This window comes from Dunckerocampus dactyliophorus, chromosome 2 (genome assembly GCF_027744805.1).
Source record: "Dunckerocampus dactyliophorus isolate RoL2022-P2 chromosome 2, RoL_Ddac_1.1, whole genome shotgun sequence".
Taxonomy (NCBI): Eukaryota; Metazoa; Chordata; class Actinopteri; order Syngnathiformes; family Syngnathidae; genus Dunckerocampus; species Dunckerocampus dactyliophorus.
Window position 1 is genome coordinate 33,976,109 of NC_072820.1, and position 18,183 is coordinate 33,994,291.

The following is an 18,183-nucleotide window of genomic DNA, read 5'->3' on the forward strand; positions in this document are numbered from 1 at the left end:
TGAAAGCATTATACTGTACTGTAGTACTTCTACAAGGAGGTTCTGACGTCACACTACATTGTCGGGGCAATATGACTGATGAAATTGTTCACAACTGTGATCAAATCAAACGTTTATTGTTGATAATGGTGTGCACTTTAGTGACATAATTCCACGTCAGGTGAAATGTTTGTAAAACAGAGTTTTGATTGGACCCCCGACAGCAACCAGTGGGCGTTTCCATTGGGTAATGTTTTGGTCGTCCAGCACTGTTTAGGAGTGTTCACTGCTGCCCCATGTGGCTACAGCAAACACTGCATTAGTGTGTACCTACCAAGGTTAGTCATTAACTTTCTCTTTCGAGTCACTTCTGTCGAACCAAGAGCCGGCAGTGGCCGTGTCGAGGCATGCTGCTGTGCAGTCCGCACATCTCATCATGGATGACCGCAACCACTGCCCACAGGAGAGCACTTTAACCGCGGTTGACCATGTCACTGTAGTGTTCCATAAAGTTGCCAGTCATGGCGACAGTAGGAGCGCCGGTGGTGGCAGCGAAGGCGACCACGATGGCGGGTGGTGGGACGAGGCTAAGCGGACAGAGGAAAGGACTCATTTGCGTGACTACGACTGTGATGCTGAGAAGGAGACAGGCAGCCCAAAGTTGCCGGAGGAAGGCGAGGAGAGTGGAGCCCTCTGCCCGCCGGCGTTCTGCGTCACCAGAAAGGCAGCATCCGTTGGAGAGGGAGGGAGCCAAGGTTGTGACATTTTAAACTTTCACATCTTTAATGGTGTATTTTCTAAAAGAGCCGTTATATTTTTTATTAAAATACTTCCTGTTGTTTTTCCAACCGCATGACGTCACGTATCAGTGATAACGGCGCTTGTGCTGTCACGTGACTGATGTTAGCTAACCACGATACTGTAGATACCGACGGTCGTTTAGCATCTCATATTCTCACTAATATGTGCTATCAACGTTACAAACATTAGAGCCAAATTGGTCACAATATAATCTTAACTGCTTGGTTTAGCACTTTTATTCATTTGTATATTTTTTTATTTACATCAATGTGACGTCAGGTATCTGGATCATGATGCTAGGATCACGTGACTGATGTTTGCCAACCACAATTGATGTCCAACTTAGCATTACATGTTTTCGCCTTCATGTCAGTATTTTGTATATCGCAAACTCACTAAACAATATAGTGCCAAAAGCTTAGTTGAGCATTTGTATTCATGTATTAATATGTAAATGAAATTATATAATGTATGTCATCACGGATTAGCGGTCACGTTGCTAAATTCATGTGACTGACGTTAGCTAACCACAATAGATATCCAATTTAGTATCACATATTTTCACCAACATGAAAGTCTTTTATAACGTAGTATCCATCTTAAAGGCAATTTGGGAACAATATAGGGCCGTTTAGTATTCGTATAAATGCATAGTTATCTAATGTTTTTGATTAACAATGGTGTGAAGTCACCTATCAGTGTCACGTGACAGATATTCATTTACTCCAATAGATATCCAACAGTCTTTCAGCATCACAGATTTTCAACAAAATGTCTTTTTATAACATTTCTCAAACTCACAGAACCCACAGCTTTCTTTGGCACTTTCAATTAAGTTGCAAATGAACATACAGTATATACTCTATGTCATCATTGTTGATTTTCAGGTCAGCATTTAATCTCATTTAGCTAGTTGATCTTCCAAGCTGATCATAGTCGACCTTTTCCTAGTTATTTAATACATTATAACTCATTTGTAACCAGTGTAATTGGTACAAAACACTGAGTGAAAAGTTTATTTATTTATTTTTTTACCATACTTAATAGGGCTCCAATATTAGAAAAAAACCCTCATTGTGTTGCAATACTACAACTCTGACTGTGTTGATCAGTAAGAACATTTCTGTCTTTGGAAAAGCATGACTTATACTGGATTTCATTACATTGTGCAACTGTACGTGAGTATCGGCCTTTATGAAATCATTGCATTGCAAAAAGGTGAAGCAATGAGGAAGAAACTACTATGGTTCTCTTTGGAGCTGTACAAGGAAATGAGATTGTAGTGTACCTTGTAATTCATACCTCCTACCTGCACCTACTGTACCATGTCCAACATTTTGGCCTTTATTTGGACAAAGGCTCCCTACTTGATAGCAAAAACACACAATGAAGGTAATATAATCTTCTGCTGCAGTCAGTAACATAACCTACTCAGCCTGAAATCATTCTTGAAACGTGTTTTCTTTCCCCAGGAAAGCCAAAGAAATGTCCCGGTAAGGGTTTGTTCTACGCCTTCCTGTCCACCGTCTTCTTTTCCATGATCTCCTTGTTGGTGAAGACCATCAAGGGTGTGCACGCCTTAGAGATCAGTGGTTTTCGCTGCTTCTTCCAGATGCTCTTCATCGTGCCATTACTCATCTATCACAAGTAAGCATGATGGTGAAACTAACTCAAAGGAAAAATGCCATTTTTGGGAGTTTTGCCCATCATCCACAACCCTAATGTGAGACATGAACACACGCCTTTCTTTTTTTTGTGCGTTCTAAAGATATAAAAACAGATAAAAAGAGACAGCTTATTATGGGACGTGTGGGACTTACTTATTCCGCCTATAAAGTCGTCTGAAAGAGTGTCAACAACGCTCCATTTACATATCATGTGACGTGCACATAAACCAAGCTACAGTGACATTGTTATTATTATTAACATTGTTACGCCAAACAAAGTATGTTACTGGCGCATTGACATTTAGCCATACCACACCGGGCAGCCACTAGCCAGCGAGCGACGAACTCCACCACAGATTCGCCCTCAGCGCATCAGCGCCATGCTCACAATGCCTCAGACCACTACCAAAAAGTAAGGCTACATACTGTATTCGAGATGCAGCCAGTGCTGTTGTGTTATTATCTTTGAGTTTGTTAAGGTAAGGATAGGTGTAGGTGTTTCTTTGCTGCTATGAGAAATCAATGCCCAGAGAAAGGAATTTTTGTTAATTAAGAAAATACCCAAAATACTGTAAGTATTAAATGACATCAAGGATGTACTTCACATCGTGTATATAAAACCATAAAACGTTGTTGGAGGTCAGTGAACTCACAACAAGCGTGTCAACCCATAGGAAATTGCAGGAAGTTATTATATATAACAGTATAGGAACAAACACAAAATTCATCCCAGAGCAACTTAACACTTGAAAAATATACCTCGGAAATATACAAACATGTACCAATACTAAGTTTAAAAAATGAAAAAACCTAACATTTTGAAGTTTTACCATAAGATATTGCATCTGAGCAACGCATTAATTGGGGCGCTATCTGCCTCCCTTTGGGCTGTGTTCTGGGCTCCTCTAGCTATGTGCTCGGTGCCCGTGACATGCTAATCGCCAAGGTGGTGACACCGGGAGAGGCAGATAGTGTGCCGTGAGGGAGCTGACGGGGCACTCACTGCTTGTGAATGCTGTGAGGTGGGGCGGACATTTCAGCAGCAACTGCAGAACAATATATGCTTCCACTTTTACGTTTACCAGAAAAATCTCCCAACGACATCAGTAAAGGTCTTTGAGTAAAAGTCACCTTTGAGAAAATAAGTCTCCAAGAGATTTAGTGAGAAAATGGCCAAGTTGGCAACACTGGGCTGCACATGAGATGGGAAGGAGGGGCAAGGCATTCACAGATGGAGAATACATGAAAGAATCCTTCAAACATCAGCGCTTCTATTCTCCAAATGAAAAAAATAAACAGGAAATTATTCAGAAAATGAAAGCATGCCTTTCTCTGCAAAGACAGTCAAGGACAGGACCAATAGAATGGTTATTGACGACAATTCAGCACAGGCGTAAACGCTATGAGCAAACAACACTCATATGCAGATATGTGTCTGATGGACTTCTTATGTTAAAGTTGGCTACATTTTGTTTTAATTTTACACAAATATGTGAACCACTCAAAAGGACTTACAGAGTTACGTGTTTAAATGATTTAAGAGTTTTTTTTTAATTTGTTGCAACAGGTAACATTTTAAATACATGACCATTTTTACAAGTTTATACGGTGTGTAATGTTTTGCAGCTCCAGACTATTTTTTTTTTTACTGGAAAATGAGGCAAAATGGCTCTTTTGATGCTGAAGGTTACCAACACTTGGTATAGTCTAAAATCACAAATAAAATCTAATAAGTCAATTACCATATTTTGGTATGAAAACAATTAATTTTATTGTTACTCATGCAAAATGTTGCCCACATTTATGTTTTATGGGGGTAAACAACTTGTGACTGTCCAATGAAAAGCACACATAATAAAAAGCACACACATTTCCCCCCCCTTTATAAAAAAAAAATTCCCCAAAAAATATTTTTGTAGTTTTTCTGATAAAAATAATCCATTTAAAAATGGTGGCGTTACTTGATCTTATTTTGAGTGGCAAAATATAGATGTAATTGTAAATAAAAATACCAATTACCAATTACTCACTTTATCAACAGGAGGAATGAGGTCAATAATATACTTTTTATTTGTATTATTATTATTTATAATTTATTTTTTCAATATGTTTTTAATTACTAAAATAAAAAATAGATAAGATTAGTCTAACAGCCTTTATTTTTCCATCCATCCATTTTCTATACTGCTTATCCTAATTAGGGTCGCGGAGCCTATCCCAGCTGACTTCGGGCGAGAGGCGGTGTACACCCTGGACTGGTCACCAGTCAATCACAGGTCATATGTAGACAAACAACCATTCACACTCACATTCATACCTATGGACAATTTGGAGTGGCCAATTAGCATGTTTTTGGAATGTGGGAGGAAACCGGAGTACCCAGAGAAAACCCACGCACACATGGGGAGAAACATGCAAACTCCAGATGCCCAAGCGGAGATTCGAACCCAGATCTTCTCGATCTCCTGACTGTATGGTCAACATGCTAACTACTCAGCTACCGTGCGGCCCCTCTTTATTTTTCTCTTGTCAACATATTCTCCACATTTACAGTGGTGTGAAAAACTGTCCCCTTCCTGATTTCTTATTTTTTGTCACACTTAAATGTTTGAGATCATCAAACAAAAAATATTAGTCAACGACAACACAACTGAACACAAAATGCAGTTTCTAAATGAAACGTTTTATTAAGGGAGAAAAAAAAACAACCTCACGGCCCCGTGTTAATTGAGATCTATCAGTCTGGAAAATGTTATAATGCCATTTCTAAAGCATTTGCGACTCCAGCGAACCATAGTGAGAGCCATAATCCACAAATGGCGAAAACATGGAATGGTGGTGAACCTTCCCAAATTACCGCAAGAGCGTGGCGATGACTCATCCAAGAGGTCACATAAGATCCCACGGCAACATCCAAAGAACTGCTGGCCTCACTTGTCTCAGTTAAGGTCAGTGTTCTTGACTCCACCATAAGAAAGACATTGGGCAAAAATGGCCTGTATGGCAGAGTTCCAAGACGAAAACCACTGCTGAACAAAAAGAACATTAAGGCTCGCCTCAAACTTGCCAGAAAACATCTTGATGATCTCCAAGACCTTTGGGAAAATACTCTGTGGTCTGACGAGACAAAAGTTGAACTTTTTGGAAGGTTTCTGTCCCATTACATCTGACGTAAAAGTAAAAGAACAGAAGAATAAAAAGAACATCATACCAATAGTAAAATATGGTGGTGGTAGTGTGATGGTTTGGGGCTGTATTGCTGCTTCAGGACCTGGAAGACTTGCTGTGATAAATGGAAGCATGAATTCTGTTGTCTACCAAAAAATCCTGAAGGAGAATGTCCGGCCATCTGTTTGTGACATCAAGCTGAAACCAACTTGGGTTCTACAGCAAGACAATAATCCAAAACACACCAGCAAGTCCACCTCTGAATGGCTGAAGAAAAACAAAATGAAGACTTTGGCATAGCCTAGTCAAAGTCCTGACCTGAATCCTATTGAGATGCTGTGGCATGACCTTAGAAAGGCAGTTCATGCTGGAAAACCCTCCAATGTGGCTGAATTACAACAATTCTGCAAAGATGAGTGGGCCAAAATTCTTTCACAGCTCTTTACGAGACTATTTGCAAGTTACCATAAACGCTTGATTCCAGTTATTGCTGTTCAGGGTGGCCCAACCAGTTAATTAGGTTTAGGGAGCAATCACACACCACTGTATATTTATTTATCTCCACACCGAAAATATGTACTAATGTAATGTATCAAAAATAAATTAAAATAATGATAAGTCCCCGTGACCCTAGTGAGGACAAGCGGCATCGAAAATGGACGGATGGATAATAATAATGTCCACTCATGCCTCTTGCTGGAAAAGTGAGTATCCACTTTTGAGGGGAATGATGTACAATAAAAAAATCTTAAAGTAACATTTTTCATCATTTTTTTTTAAAGTTAGTAAAATAGAAACAATTCTAATCATTTGTTATATTCATCGCCACATCCGAGAGATTTACTTTGTTACATTACTGCTTTCTGTTCAATAGTAATCTTTCTTAATTGTGCTTGAGATTATGCTTCCTACATTGGCTTTATTGATTAAAAAATTGGTTTAGAATGGATGATGACTCACCAACATGTCATTCCATCTATTGTCCTTTCATCAATGCATCATTTATTTTCTTTATGAATCCACCCTCCACAAAATTACCTTTGGACCACTTTTCAGCCTGTGCATCCATCTATGTCATCTCTCTTACCCAAAATGTAATTTACATTGACTTCAACTGTCGCACAGCCTCCATTTTCTTCCACCCACCATCCCATTCATCCATCACCATCATGTCTGTGCTCCTGCAGGACAGGCTTCCTGGGTCCGCGGGATAAACGTATATATCTGATGCTGCGGGGTTTCCTTGGTTCCAACGCGATGATGCTGCTCTTCTATGCTGTTCAGCAGATGCCGCTGGCTGATGCCACTGTCATCATGTTCAGGTGAGGGCAGAACAAGTCACATCATCAACACTCGTCACTGTTTTTTCTCCGCTCCCCATCATGCTTTGTTTCTTTTTGTAGTTTTAGCAACGAATGCTGCTTTAACTGTTCATTGCACCCTCAGTAATCCAGTCTTCACCTCACTGCTGGCTTGGATATTCCTGAAGGAGAAGTGTACGCTCTGGGATTGCGTCTTCACCGTCTTTACCCTCACGGGGGTCATCCTCATTGCCAGGCCGCCATTTCTCTTTGGAGAGCATATCCAGGGCATTGAGGGCAACTACGCAAACCACATCAAGGGGACGATCGCAGCCTTTGCAGGTGATTTAATGACGATTGCTCGATAGATTCATCATTTGATGAATCTTTTGAATCTGATGAATTTGTTGTTACCAAGACAGCAAAGCAAATGCATTTAACCAGGTGTTTTTTTCTGGTCATTTAATATTTGGGGTTTAGAGATTTATACATGAAAACCAACAGGTGGCGCCAAATGACTTGTCCCCAAACAAGTCAGAGCTTTTCTTTGTCTTACTCATGCACACACCCTCTGGGAAAAAGTGCCTCAAAGGCTGTTAGCAAAAACAGAGGAGGAGTTACAATGCCAATACGTTACAGTCATCCCTCGCTACATTACGGTTAGAAAAATTAAGAAGTGATGGCTGTTTCATGGTTGACTATATGTTTATTATTAGTCAAGAATATTGAAAGACAAGTTATATACTCCTCCCTGAGCTACAACTTTATCGTGGAGGAGGAGTTTGCGTGTCCCAATGATCCTAGGAGCCCCTGGCAGGGTCACCCATGACAAACAGGTCACCGGGGCCCCCTTTTGGAGCCAGGCCTGCAGGTGGGGCACGATGGCTAGTGCCCTCTGACCGGGCCTACACCCATGGGGTCCCCGCTCCAATAAGCTCACCACACATGGGAGGAGCCAAAGGGGTCGAGTGCAGAGTGAGCGGGGTGGCAGCTGCAAGGAATTCTGTGGGAAGTACTCTGGGAATATGGGGTACCGGTTGACCTAATTCAGGCTGTTCGTTCCCTGTACGACCGAGAGAACACTTTCTTACGTTTAGAAGAAGTAAATTGGTGAGGCTAACTAGTTACCGAGGTAACTTGCTATGCTGGCGGCGCCCGTCCCTTATGTCCCTGCAGGGATTCCGTAGCCTGCACAATGTGGTGTAAACAAAGAATAATAGTGTAAAGGTGACTATAGGGGTGTTATTTCATATCTACAGGGCTCTAATAATGTTAGAAAGCCATAAACAGTTTTTCTATGCTCTAACTACAAAAATATTTTGTTTATTAATGTTGAATCCTACTCTGCGTAAACTCACTTATCACGGTGTCTGGAACCAATTAACCATAATAAACAAATGACTGTACTTGGGTCTGAAACTGCAACTCACTAACTTCGCCACTCGGTTTAGAACTTCATTCTTTATTAAGCATTTTTCTCACAGATGCACCAGAGCCATAACAGATGAGATTTGGTCGAGGTGGTATTTATTCGTCTTTGCCTTTTACACAGCACGGCAAAGGGGGATGTGGCGGCAACAACAAAAGTTTTGGCGGGCCAGATGTTGCCTGCGAGCCAGCTATTGAGGACCACTGATATACACTAGCTGGAAACTTGTCACCGCCTTTGTTTTCCTCCACAGGAGCAATCGGGGCTGCTTGTACAATGGTTGTCCTGCGCAAGATAGGAAAGAGCGTCCACTACTACCTCTCTGTGTGGTATTACGCCGTCATCGGTTTCATCCAGAGCATCATCATGGTCACCGTCCTTGGCGAATGGAAACTTCCGTACTGCGGCCAAGACCGTTGGATGCTGATGCTGATTGCCGTCCTGGGCATCGCCGGCCAAACCTTCCTAACCAAGGCCCTACAGCTGGAGAAGGCCGGCCCTGTGGCCCTGATGAGGACCGTGGACGTTGTTCTTGCCTTCTTCTTCCAGTTCATCTTCCTCAGCCGCGCACCCACTTGGTTGAGCCTCGGGGGGGCCCTGTGCATCGTTTTAAGCACCAGCGGCGTGGCCATAAAGAAGTGGTTCTGCAGCTCGCGCAAGAGCTGAACGCAAATAGTTAAGTATGGCTATTTATTTATCCCGGTTCACTATTTACTGTTGTGTTCTTTACTTGTTTTAACCTACAAGAGGTTACTTGGCAAATAAGAGTAAGACAAGGATATTTTAGAGGGGCTTTCTTCAGTGACGGTAGTGTTGTGTGTGAAGAAGACAACCACTGCTGCCTGTGATCATACTTCCTATTTTATCTTTGTTCTAAAGTGCAATAGAGTTTAATATCACCGCACTGATGCATTAAAAGCAGTGGTGGGCAACCTACAACAGTAACAACAGTTACAAGAGTATTTGATCCAAACAAAACCACAGAAAAAAAATGTCAATTTAGCATGGATCTTGGAGAATTTTAGAAGAACTTGAGGCCCTACCCCTGCTTGAAACCAAAGATAGACTTAGCTCAGTATCCTTTTTGAGCCTGAATGAAATAACCAAAGCCAGCAATAGGACCATTCACTGTGTCAAAAAAGTCTTAAAACTATTACAAAACATTTTTGACATGTCTTAAAGACAAACTGTTGTGATATATTGCAGGCACACCAGCAGTAGTAGCACTTAAACTAGGGATGCGTAATTTGACTAATCGGGGAAATGCGCAATCAATTGTTATTTAATGGAATAGGAAAATCTCTATATGAATGTTCTGAACTCCTATTGTGAACAGAAGAGTTGTGCCATAGGGTGGATGTCGGTAGCTAAATGTCCCCATAGCTTACAGTACTTGTTGAATCAACAGCGCCTTTGCTGGTAGTGCACTCGATTTTGCATTATGATTCAATTCCACGCAATCAACAGGATTCTTAAAGATCAATAAGTGGACTAAATGATTATTACGTCATTATTAAAGCTAGCGGTGTAACATTTGTTACATACATTGTTTGGATCAAGTCAAGTAGGATTCTCTCAGGGATCGCTACAAGTTATTACTGGAAGACGTCCTCATATTGTTTTTGTCTCTTTCTCCAAAATATGCCTTAACTTTAATAGCAATTTTATTGTCAGTTGATAATTAAGTGCCTTTACTGAACTCATGTGTGAGGCAGCTCTGGACAAAAAAAAATATCGGGACACATGGCCAAGCAACCTAAAATCAGAATGTCCAGACGTCCCCTGGGTCTCCTGCCACATCTATGGGGGGGGTTGCATATGTCATGTACTGTACGTTTGAGTTGTGCATTCTCTTCAAGAAGTTTATTACTGACTGTGATGAGGGTTACTTTTATTTTTATCCACAAGTATATATCTATTACCGTTCTTTATTACACACAAAAAATGACGATGCTGAAAAGAATATATTCATGCAAAATTAGATGTATACTTTGGCTTGTTTTTGTGCTGCCAAAAATAATTTAAAAGACGGTTAGAAAGTAGAAATGTTTTGTTTTTTTGACTTGCTTGTTTTTTTTTTTTTTAGAAGTGAATAATTAATTCATTTCTTTCGGGGGTTATTGTAGCAGCCTGGCAATGCACACAAGTAATGTTTGAGGTATTTACATTGTATTTATAGTAAATATTTCTGTCATTTATGACATGGATATATACTGTATATGGATTATATTTAGTTCAGTAATAAAAATGCTTCAGACCGCATTCATTTTTGTTAAATGTGTGTGACTATAACCATGGTTTATTCTTAGTGTATCATCTGAAAGCTGCCCACCTGACAGTAAAGCTTCCAAAGGCCACAATGATACCAAGAATTAAAAAAAATAATAAACCACAGAGTCAGGTTAGGGAATAATACCCTGCTATAGTCATTGTGTACACGTGCATACAGGTTATTGGTCTCTGTGAGGCTTTTTTGTTTGGTTTCCCTCCTCTTGAGGCTCTAAAGAGCACACATTTTGCAGGACTGTTATCATCCATACAGTACACCAGCAGTCCTCAATTACATTTGTCAAAGGGCCAGAATTTTTCTTGGCAGACACTGTGAGAGGCAGATGGTATCATTAAAAAAAGATTTCTATGGAGATATATATACACTGGTAAAAAAAAAAATAAAGGGAACACTTAAACAACACAATGTAACTCCAACACTGCAAAAAATAAATTTCAAGAAAGTAAAAAAAGTCCCATTTTAAGCAACCATTACTTATTTTTTTCCTAAAAAGAAAAAAAACTTGTCTGGCAATTTTCACTTGAGAAAAATAATCTTACTTGATCCATCTTATTCTAGATAGATACGTTATCCATCTCCAATAGAAATTCACATTTTCAGCTGGCTCCACCTGGCGACATTCCAAACGCTCTTGGCGACATATTTTCTCAAAAGCGACTAGCAGCAAATCTAGCAACCTTTTCTGGAGTTGTTGGAGAGTATTTGGGGACTTAAAAGCGAAAGTGCGCATTGTTCTGTAGTTTCTGTTCTTACTCCACTCCAAAGCAGCCACTAGGGGTCAGTGTGCAATCAGTTCCCACGCCACACTGAGAGCATAGTGGAGCTCTACACATCCATGAATCACGCACCGCGAGGGGTGCTGCTGCCTGGAAGATCTAAAACGTTCGTAAATGTTTCTTAATCTTCATGATAAAACATAAATGAGTCTTAATCTTCATTAAATTACTACTCATTACACTTGAGCCTCATTCGGACTCGGTCACTTACCTGTCAGTGTGTCAGAACATGTGATTTGTGTGATAAATGAAGGAAGTAGTCCTAACTGCAAGATGAAGGATGGACTGTAATTATTATTTTGTCTAGACTTTGAGAGGCGCTGGCTGAGATAAAATATTACAATTATTTTATTTTTGATTAAATGATGGCCAATTTTAAATGAACACACCGAGAACCAAGTTTTGTAGTTCAAAACTGAAGGTGTTTTACTCACTTCATATCATGTGTACTACAGTACACATTCATGCAGCGTGTGCGTTGACGTCATGTAAACTGGCAGGCAGCACAACAGTTTTATTTGGTATCGTTTTCTTACAACCAGTTATAGTCATCATAATGTTTCATGTTGATAAACATCCATCCATCCATCTTCTATGCCGCTTTATTATCCTCACCAGTGTCGCGGGTATGCTGGAGCCTATCCCAGCTGATTTAGGGCGAGAGGCGGGGTACACCCGGACTCGTAGGTGTTGATAAACATGTGGTTACTATTTTAAAATAATTTTAAATATTAAAAAATATAAATAAAATTGTTTTGTTACTATATACCCTGAAGTCAGCTGGGATGGGCTCCAGCATACCTCCGCGACCCTGATGAGGAGAAGCGGCATAGGAAATTGATGGGTGGATGGATAATTATTAAAATAATTCTTAATTGCAACAGTCCTTTATATGGCTGTAATGTGTGTTTTTCAACACTTGGGGGCGGAATCTACTAATGTATGCTCAATCAGCGGCACCCTCTTTTGAGACGTAATCATTACCTTTTATCACTAATTTAACACTATAAATACTTTTGTAAAAATAATTAAATATGTTGTTAAAATACCTTAATTACTGAAGAATTTAATAAATTTCTTGAATAAATGTAATATTCATCCAGCCATCTTCTATGCCACTTATCCTTGCTAGGGTCGTGGGTATGCTGGAGCCTATCCCAGCTGACTTCGGGCGAGAGGCGGGGTACACCCTGGACTGGTCGCCAGCCAATCGCAGGGCACATATAGACAAACAACCATTCACACTCACATTCATACCTATGGACTATTTAGAGTTGCCAATTAACCTAATAAATTTAATATATACAGTAAATAATATTTAAATTTGCTTGTATCACTCAAATTAAAAATAGCATTGGCATAATGTTTCCTGTGAGTGTATTATATATATATATATTTTATCATAAGGCTGTCTATTAATATCAGATGTGTCTCTGGGAGCTCATTTTTTTGTGTATTAGTATAATAAAAGACCATAGCTTTGATCAAGAAGATGGGGGAATCCCAAAAATGTGTGCACAACCTCCTGGTTAGGGAGGGATGTTTGAGGATTTTTTTTTTTTTTTTTTGGATTGGGGGATTGCACATTCCTGCAGGATGGCATCATGCTTCCCATCAGTGCACAAGTGGGGAAAATAATTCCTCATTTTCCAAGTTGGAGTGGAATAAGCAGTTATATAGGCTGTGAGGTTGAAAGGACAAGCGTGTGCCTTCAAGGAGAGCATAGGCTAATATAGAGCAGTGGTGCTGTTTTGGTAGTGGTCTTACACTGTCTTAAATCCAGTCTTATGCAAGTACAGTAATTGTATGGCAATACCATCAATGTATTCAATGCCATTGTGGAAAGTTATCACTTTAACTTTAATCCACAATGATGGAACAACGAACACAAGTGATTTTGGCACATAATCATTAGCCTGCAAGCAACAAAGCCTTATTTTAAGTAACTGATGTCCTATTTTCGGTTGAATTTGGAATCCTTATTGTAGTCTCTTCCTGTATGCACTGGCCATCCTTGTTCCTAAGGTGACATCAGAGTAAAATAAATTTATTGTATATTATTATTGAATAAAAGAAACCAATTATTGTCAAAATAGGTGTACAGGTTCATTTAATTCCATGTATTTCTGCCGGTACAGGGCTGCGGCCCAATAGTTGGGGATCCTTGACGTAGATAGAGGCCATGACTTTGAAAGTGTAGGTGTGGGGGAATAAAACGCTCAATAATGTATAGGACGGCATAAAATAGACATCTGGCCATAATGAGTAGACATTCCAATGTGGTGACACACACACACATACACACACACACACACACACGCACGCACGCACACGCACGCACATACACTAGTCTGTCCCCCTTGTCCACAGCTCAGTAGCTACTGAAATGCTGCATTCAAATACAGTCGGATATTGTTTTAGTCATACCTCTAAAATAATAGTATTAAACATTATTATTATTATTATTATTAAAAATCAACGTAATACATAATAGAATGTGTTTCATACATGTAGTATACAGTGCATATTGTTTCCCATGCAACACGAAGACAGTGATCTCGGAGCACGGATTTCCAAGGTGTCCCTGAATGCACCAGCAAAGAGTGTGTAGCTCTCGCTGTTCAATCAAGTCTTCCACTCGGGACAAACTTATCCAACACCTGACTCTTTTAAATGGATGCTAGATGCATATAAACCACACCACACGGTAAGTTTGGGCTTCAAGATGTTTAAACTATGACCAGAGACGCTTTCTGTGTGTGTTTGTTGTTCGTGAGCACGACTATACGTGCGTCTCGCCAAGCTAACACGACATCGTTCATTTGTTGTCACTATAACTATCCGAACTTGAAATATGGGGGAAGTAAAATGTGTTTTAGTGGCAAATAATGAAACTGCTTTAGTTGTTGTTGTTGTTGATGATGTTTGAGGCGACATTTAATAGTGTGAGGCGATGCTTGAAAGTGCATATATGCCCGTTGGGATGCCCTGACCTTTGAACTTTTATTGCCGGGGACGTTAGCAACACCAAAATGACGATAAATGTCAGAAACTATTATGACATATTTTGTAAATGGATGCTGCCAAAATGGCAGTAAAAGTGCGATGTTTATTACTTCATGATGCCTTCACTGTACAACCACTTTTGACTTTAAGTGCATTTTGAGGATGATGTTTACTTTATTTTTCCAATATATATCTGTAATTAGTAATAATAATATATATATATATATGTTGTCTAGAATCTGTCATTTTACACGGACGTTTGCATCTTTACTGTTGGAAAAAGAAAAACAAAATAATGCAAAATTTACTGCATTCTGTCTTACTCAGTGGTCTTGTTTTGGTGTTAAATACAAGTGGAACCTCTAAAATCAAACACAGTACATTCCAGGATATGTTGATTTGTTAACCCCCAATTTATTCACATTTTGAACCGCTTTGAACCATTGCAAATGAGTGAATTAAAACCAAGCTGTCCCAAGGTGAAGCAGTCACCATTTTAACCCTTTTATAACTGTATTTTTTAACATTCGTATTTTATTCTGACAAAATCTCTTGTCAGAAACTATTATGATAGATGACATATTTTGAAGATGGGTGCAGGGAAAATGGCTGCTAAAGTGCAATTTTTACTTGTGCTGTTATGTGTTATGCTATGTTTTGCTGCTTCTGAATTTGTCTGCAGAATCAGGTATAAAATATTGTTTGGACTTTTTTTTTTTTTAACTGTTAGACCACTAGAGATTATAGCAACACACGAGAGCACGTGTCTTATTTGCATCTTAAATGGCTTATTTTCTGATATTATGCATACTATGTTGGGCAATGCAAGTGTAAAGTGACTATATGGATGTTGGGTGTTATTTCATGTCTAGAGGGCTGTAATAATGTTAAAAAACGTATTTAGGAGGTTGTAGCAGGTTTTCTATGCTCTAACTATGAACATATTCCATTTATAAATAAGGAACCCTGCTTTGCGTAAATTCACTTATCACGATCTGGAACCAATTAACCGTGATAAACAAGGGATGACTGGACATGCAAACCAACAGCTGCCAACAAATGACTTTGCCCCAACTGAGGCTTTTCTCCCTGTCACTCACGTTCACCAGTAACTTAAAGGGATAGTTCGGATCTTTTGACATGAAGTTGTATGACATCCCCATCAGCAGTGTAGTGCATCGACAGTGACTTACCCCCACTTGGTCCTGTGAGCCCATTTCTGGTCGGATTTCGGTTTCGCTGGGGCCACTTAAGTACAGAGTTTGGCTTCTCAAATCAATATGCGTTCAAAAAAAAGTAATACATTTACATCCAAAAATGCCTCCTCGAAAAAAATCTCACAAATCCCTCTGTGTTACTTTCTGTCTCTTCGTATTAATGTGCGCTATTGCCTCCCCATTGTTGTGTATGCGATGAAGATGGCTGCGACGCTCGCATCTTCGTCCACTGTGGAACACATACGTAAACAAGATGGCTGTGATGGGGATGTCATACAACTTCATGTCAAAAAATCCGAACTATCCCGTAAAAAAAAATAGTATGAAAAACACAGATCGTCTTATATTCAGGCTGAAAGATTTATACATGCAATGTAAACTGACAGTTTCTGGCAAGAGCTTTTCTTCCTGTCACTCACACACTAGTGACCTTTCGACATACTGTAAAAAGTGCTGTACAGGTTGTTAGCAGGTTAGCAATCACCAGAGCAAGATTTCCGATGCTGATCATTTTAAGACAATGGTGATCAAACTTGCGAGTAGCAAAGAATTATGATATCATTTTTCATTGCAATCTACCAGTTGAAAATGTGATTTGATCTTATCTTCGGGGTTGTCTTGTTTCGGTGTAAGTTGTTTTTCCTTACTATGTTAGACCAGTTTGCGTATCTAAAGTAATTTGTTGCACATTATGTAGCACAAATTGTAGCTACATTGCGTTACTCACCCACATATAAGATGGTATTTCTTCCGTAGAAAACAAGTCTGAAAGAGAGTCGTCTTATGTTCGGGATCTACAAATTTTACACATGCAAACCAACAGGTGGTGTCAAACAACTTCTCAGTGCTTTTCTTCCTGTCACTCATACATCCCAGAGACAATATATTATCATACTGTATATCTTATAATTGGGTCAAAATAGCACTTTCACATTCTACTCATCTCACTTCCACACAAACATAAATCTTGACACTACTCCTTCTACGTCTCCCCCCCCCCCACCTTTAAAAGTTGAGCAGTCTTCTTCATGAGTCATCTTTTTCTTCTGCTGTTGCAAACACACTAGTGCTCATTGGCAGTGAAAATACAGTCAGCCCCTCTCCCTCTGTTGTCACTTTGCACACGCACAAAAACACACACACATACACACAATAGCGCTTTTCGCTCTCTTTCCACTGCACACCCTGCCCTCTAATCAAAGCCAGATGTGCTGTTAGCCATGAAAAGTCGTTTGTGTGTTTTGCAATGAGTGCCCAGTGTTGACAGTGAAACACAACCTGCCGCACATTACGGGTTGTCGTTTTATATCCTTTTTTCCTTTTTATTATTTTTTATTACAGACAGCGGCGTCTTTTCACATGTGGCTGGCACCACAACAGGTTCTTATTCAAATGAATAATAAAAGTATGCTGCCAGGTTCTCAAGAGTGTGAAGGATAGTGTGGGATTGCCAGAAGAAAAGAAGCAGGTGTGGTAAATGCACTCCTGTCAAAATAGCAGGTTTTTCTGCTGCAAACAAGTGATTTATTGAGAAAAATGACATTTAAAAACATTTTGATATGGAAAAAGTCACCAAAAAACATACTAATAAAATTAAACATAATACATTCTATCTCGTACTTAAGTTATGTATGAGTATCCACAATGTAAAACTAGTACAATCTTTTTGTCCTGTTGCAGTCATGTTATGACCCCCCCACACACACCTTCAAATACAAAGAGGGTGGATTAATCTACTCCGTTTTAAAGACCGCACTGTAAGATTTCACCCATTTCCTATTGAAACTTGCCATTCTGTCTGTACTGTCACATGGCTGTTTATCGGTAGCTTGCAGATTTGTGATAGAGTTTGGGGTGTCCTCCTTTTTAAGCCTTTTTCTTATTTGGGCCCCTCCACAATATAAAAGTGCAGTATTTAGCCAGGTTTTTTGGAGGACCCGCTGAAACACCCCACATTTGAGCAGCCTGGGCTGTCATGTTCATTTGTCTAGTCAGTTTGAAAAGAAACCTTCTGTGTCCTAATCACAACATACCAGGCTGTGAGTCATGCTTTTTGATGAGCTGGGGAATGATTCACATGAATGAACATGAGGAGGCTTTTTTGTGCGAGTGAAGGCCTGAAAACAATGATGTAGGACTGCTTCCAAACTCTATCTCACCCCATGAACTCATATGCAATACTGGACCTCCCTTATGTAGAGCAAAATACATAGTCATCTTTCATTGCGTTGTTACAAGGGATGGACATGTTTATGGTATATCAATGATGTGGACGCCTAATGAAGATCCACCTGTATTATTGCAGCATGAGAGTAGTTGGCTGTAAATTTACTGTGTGCTTTGTCATAGCAAACCGTCTTTTATTATGTTGTCTCATGTTTTAAGTCCTAGGAAAATATTGTCTTTTTCCAAAAAAGTGCTGTACGCAACTTATTTCTGTGTTTCGTGGTCAACTACGGCCTATTATTAGATTAAAAATATGCATATTTAAGCAAATGTTATGTATTCTTGACTTCAATGAAGCATTTTCAAGCATAAAAATGGCTAAA

At 39.6% G+C, this 18,183-nt stretch overlaps 2 protein-coding genes across 8 annotated transcripts in view; both read left to right on the forward strand.

Moving 5' to 3' along the window:
- The first annotated feature begins 280 nt into the window (after positions 1-280).
- Positions 281-10,607, forward strand: slc35g1 (solute carrier family 35 member G1). The gene is made up of 5 exons (XM_054766987.1): positions 281-734; positions 2,253-2,427; positions 6,803-6,937; positions 7,062-7,258; positions 8,599-10,607. Exons 1-5 carry the CDS (start codon positions 416-418, stop codon positions 9,009-9,011), a joined length of 1,239 nt encoding a protein of 412 aa, XP_054622962.1. The 5' UTR covers positions 281-415; the 3' UTR covers positions 9,012-10,607.
- A 3,394-nt stretch (positions 10,608-14,001) lies between these two features.
- plce1 (phospholipase C, epsilon 1) overlaps positions 14,002-18,183 on the forward strand; it is an 85,735-nt gene continuing 81,553 nt past the window's right edge. For 4 of the 7 annotated variants that reach the window (XM_054767317.1, XM_054767320.1, XM_054767318.1 and 1 more), the window contains exon 1: positions 14,008-14,118. In XM_054767317.1, the coding sequence (XP_054623292.1) occupies positions 14,089-14,118 (30 nt within the window). In that variant the 5' untranslated portion in view covers positions 14,008-14,088. Of the gene's footprint in view, positions 14,119-18,183 lie in introns of all 7 variants that reach the window. The other 3 variants (XM_054767321.1, XM_054767322.1, XM_054767323.1) reach the window with 1 other exon arrangement.

Excerpts from the sequence above, each read along its gene's own strand:
- slc35g1 (XM_054766987.1), top strand. The coding sequence starts at position 416 with ATGGATGACCGCAACCACTGCCCACAGGAGAGCACTTTAACCGCGGTT. Across the intron at positions 735-2,252 it reads TGGAGAGGGAGGGAGCCAAG|GAAAGCCAAAGAAATGTCCC; the intron begins GTTGTGACATTT and ends TTCTTTCCCCAG. Across the intron at positions 6,938-7,061 it reads GCCACTGTCATCATGTTCAG|TAATCCAGTCTTCACCTCAC; the intron begins GTGAGGGCAGAA and ends TTGCACCCTCAG.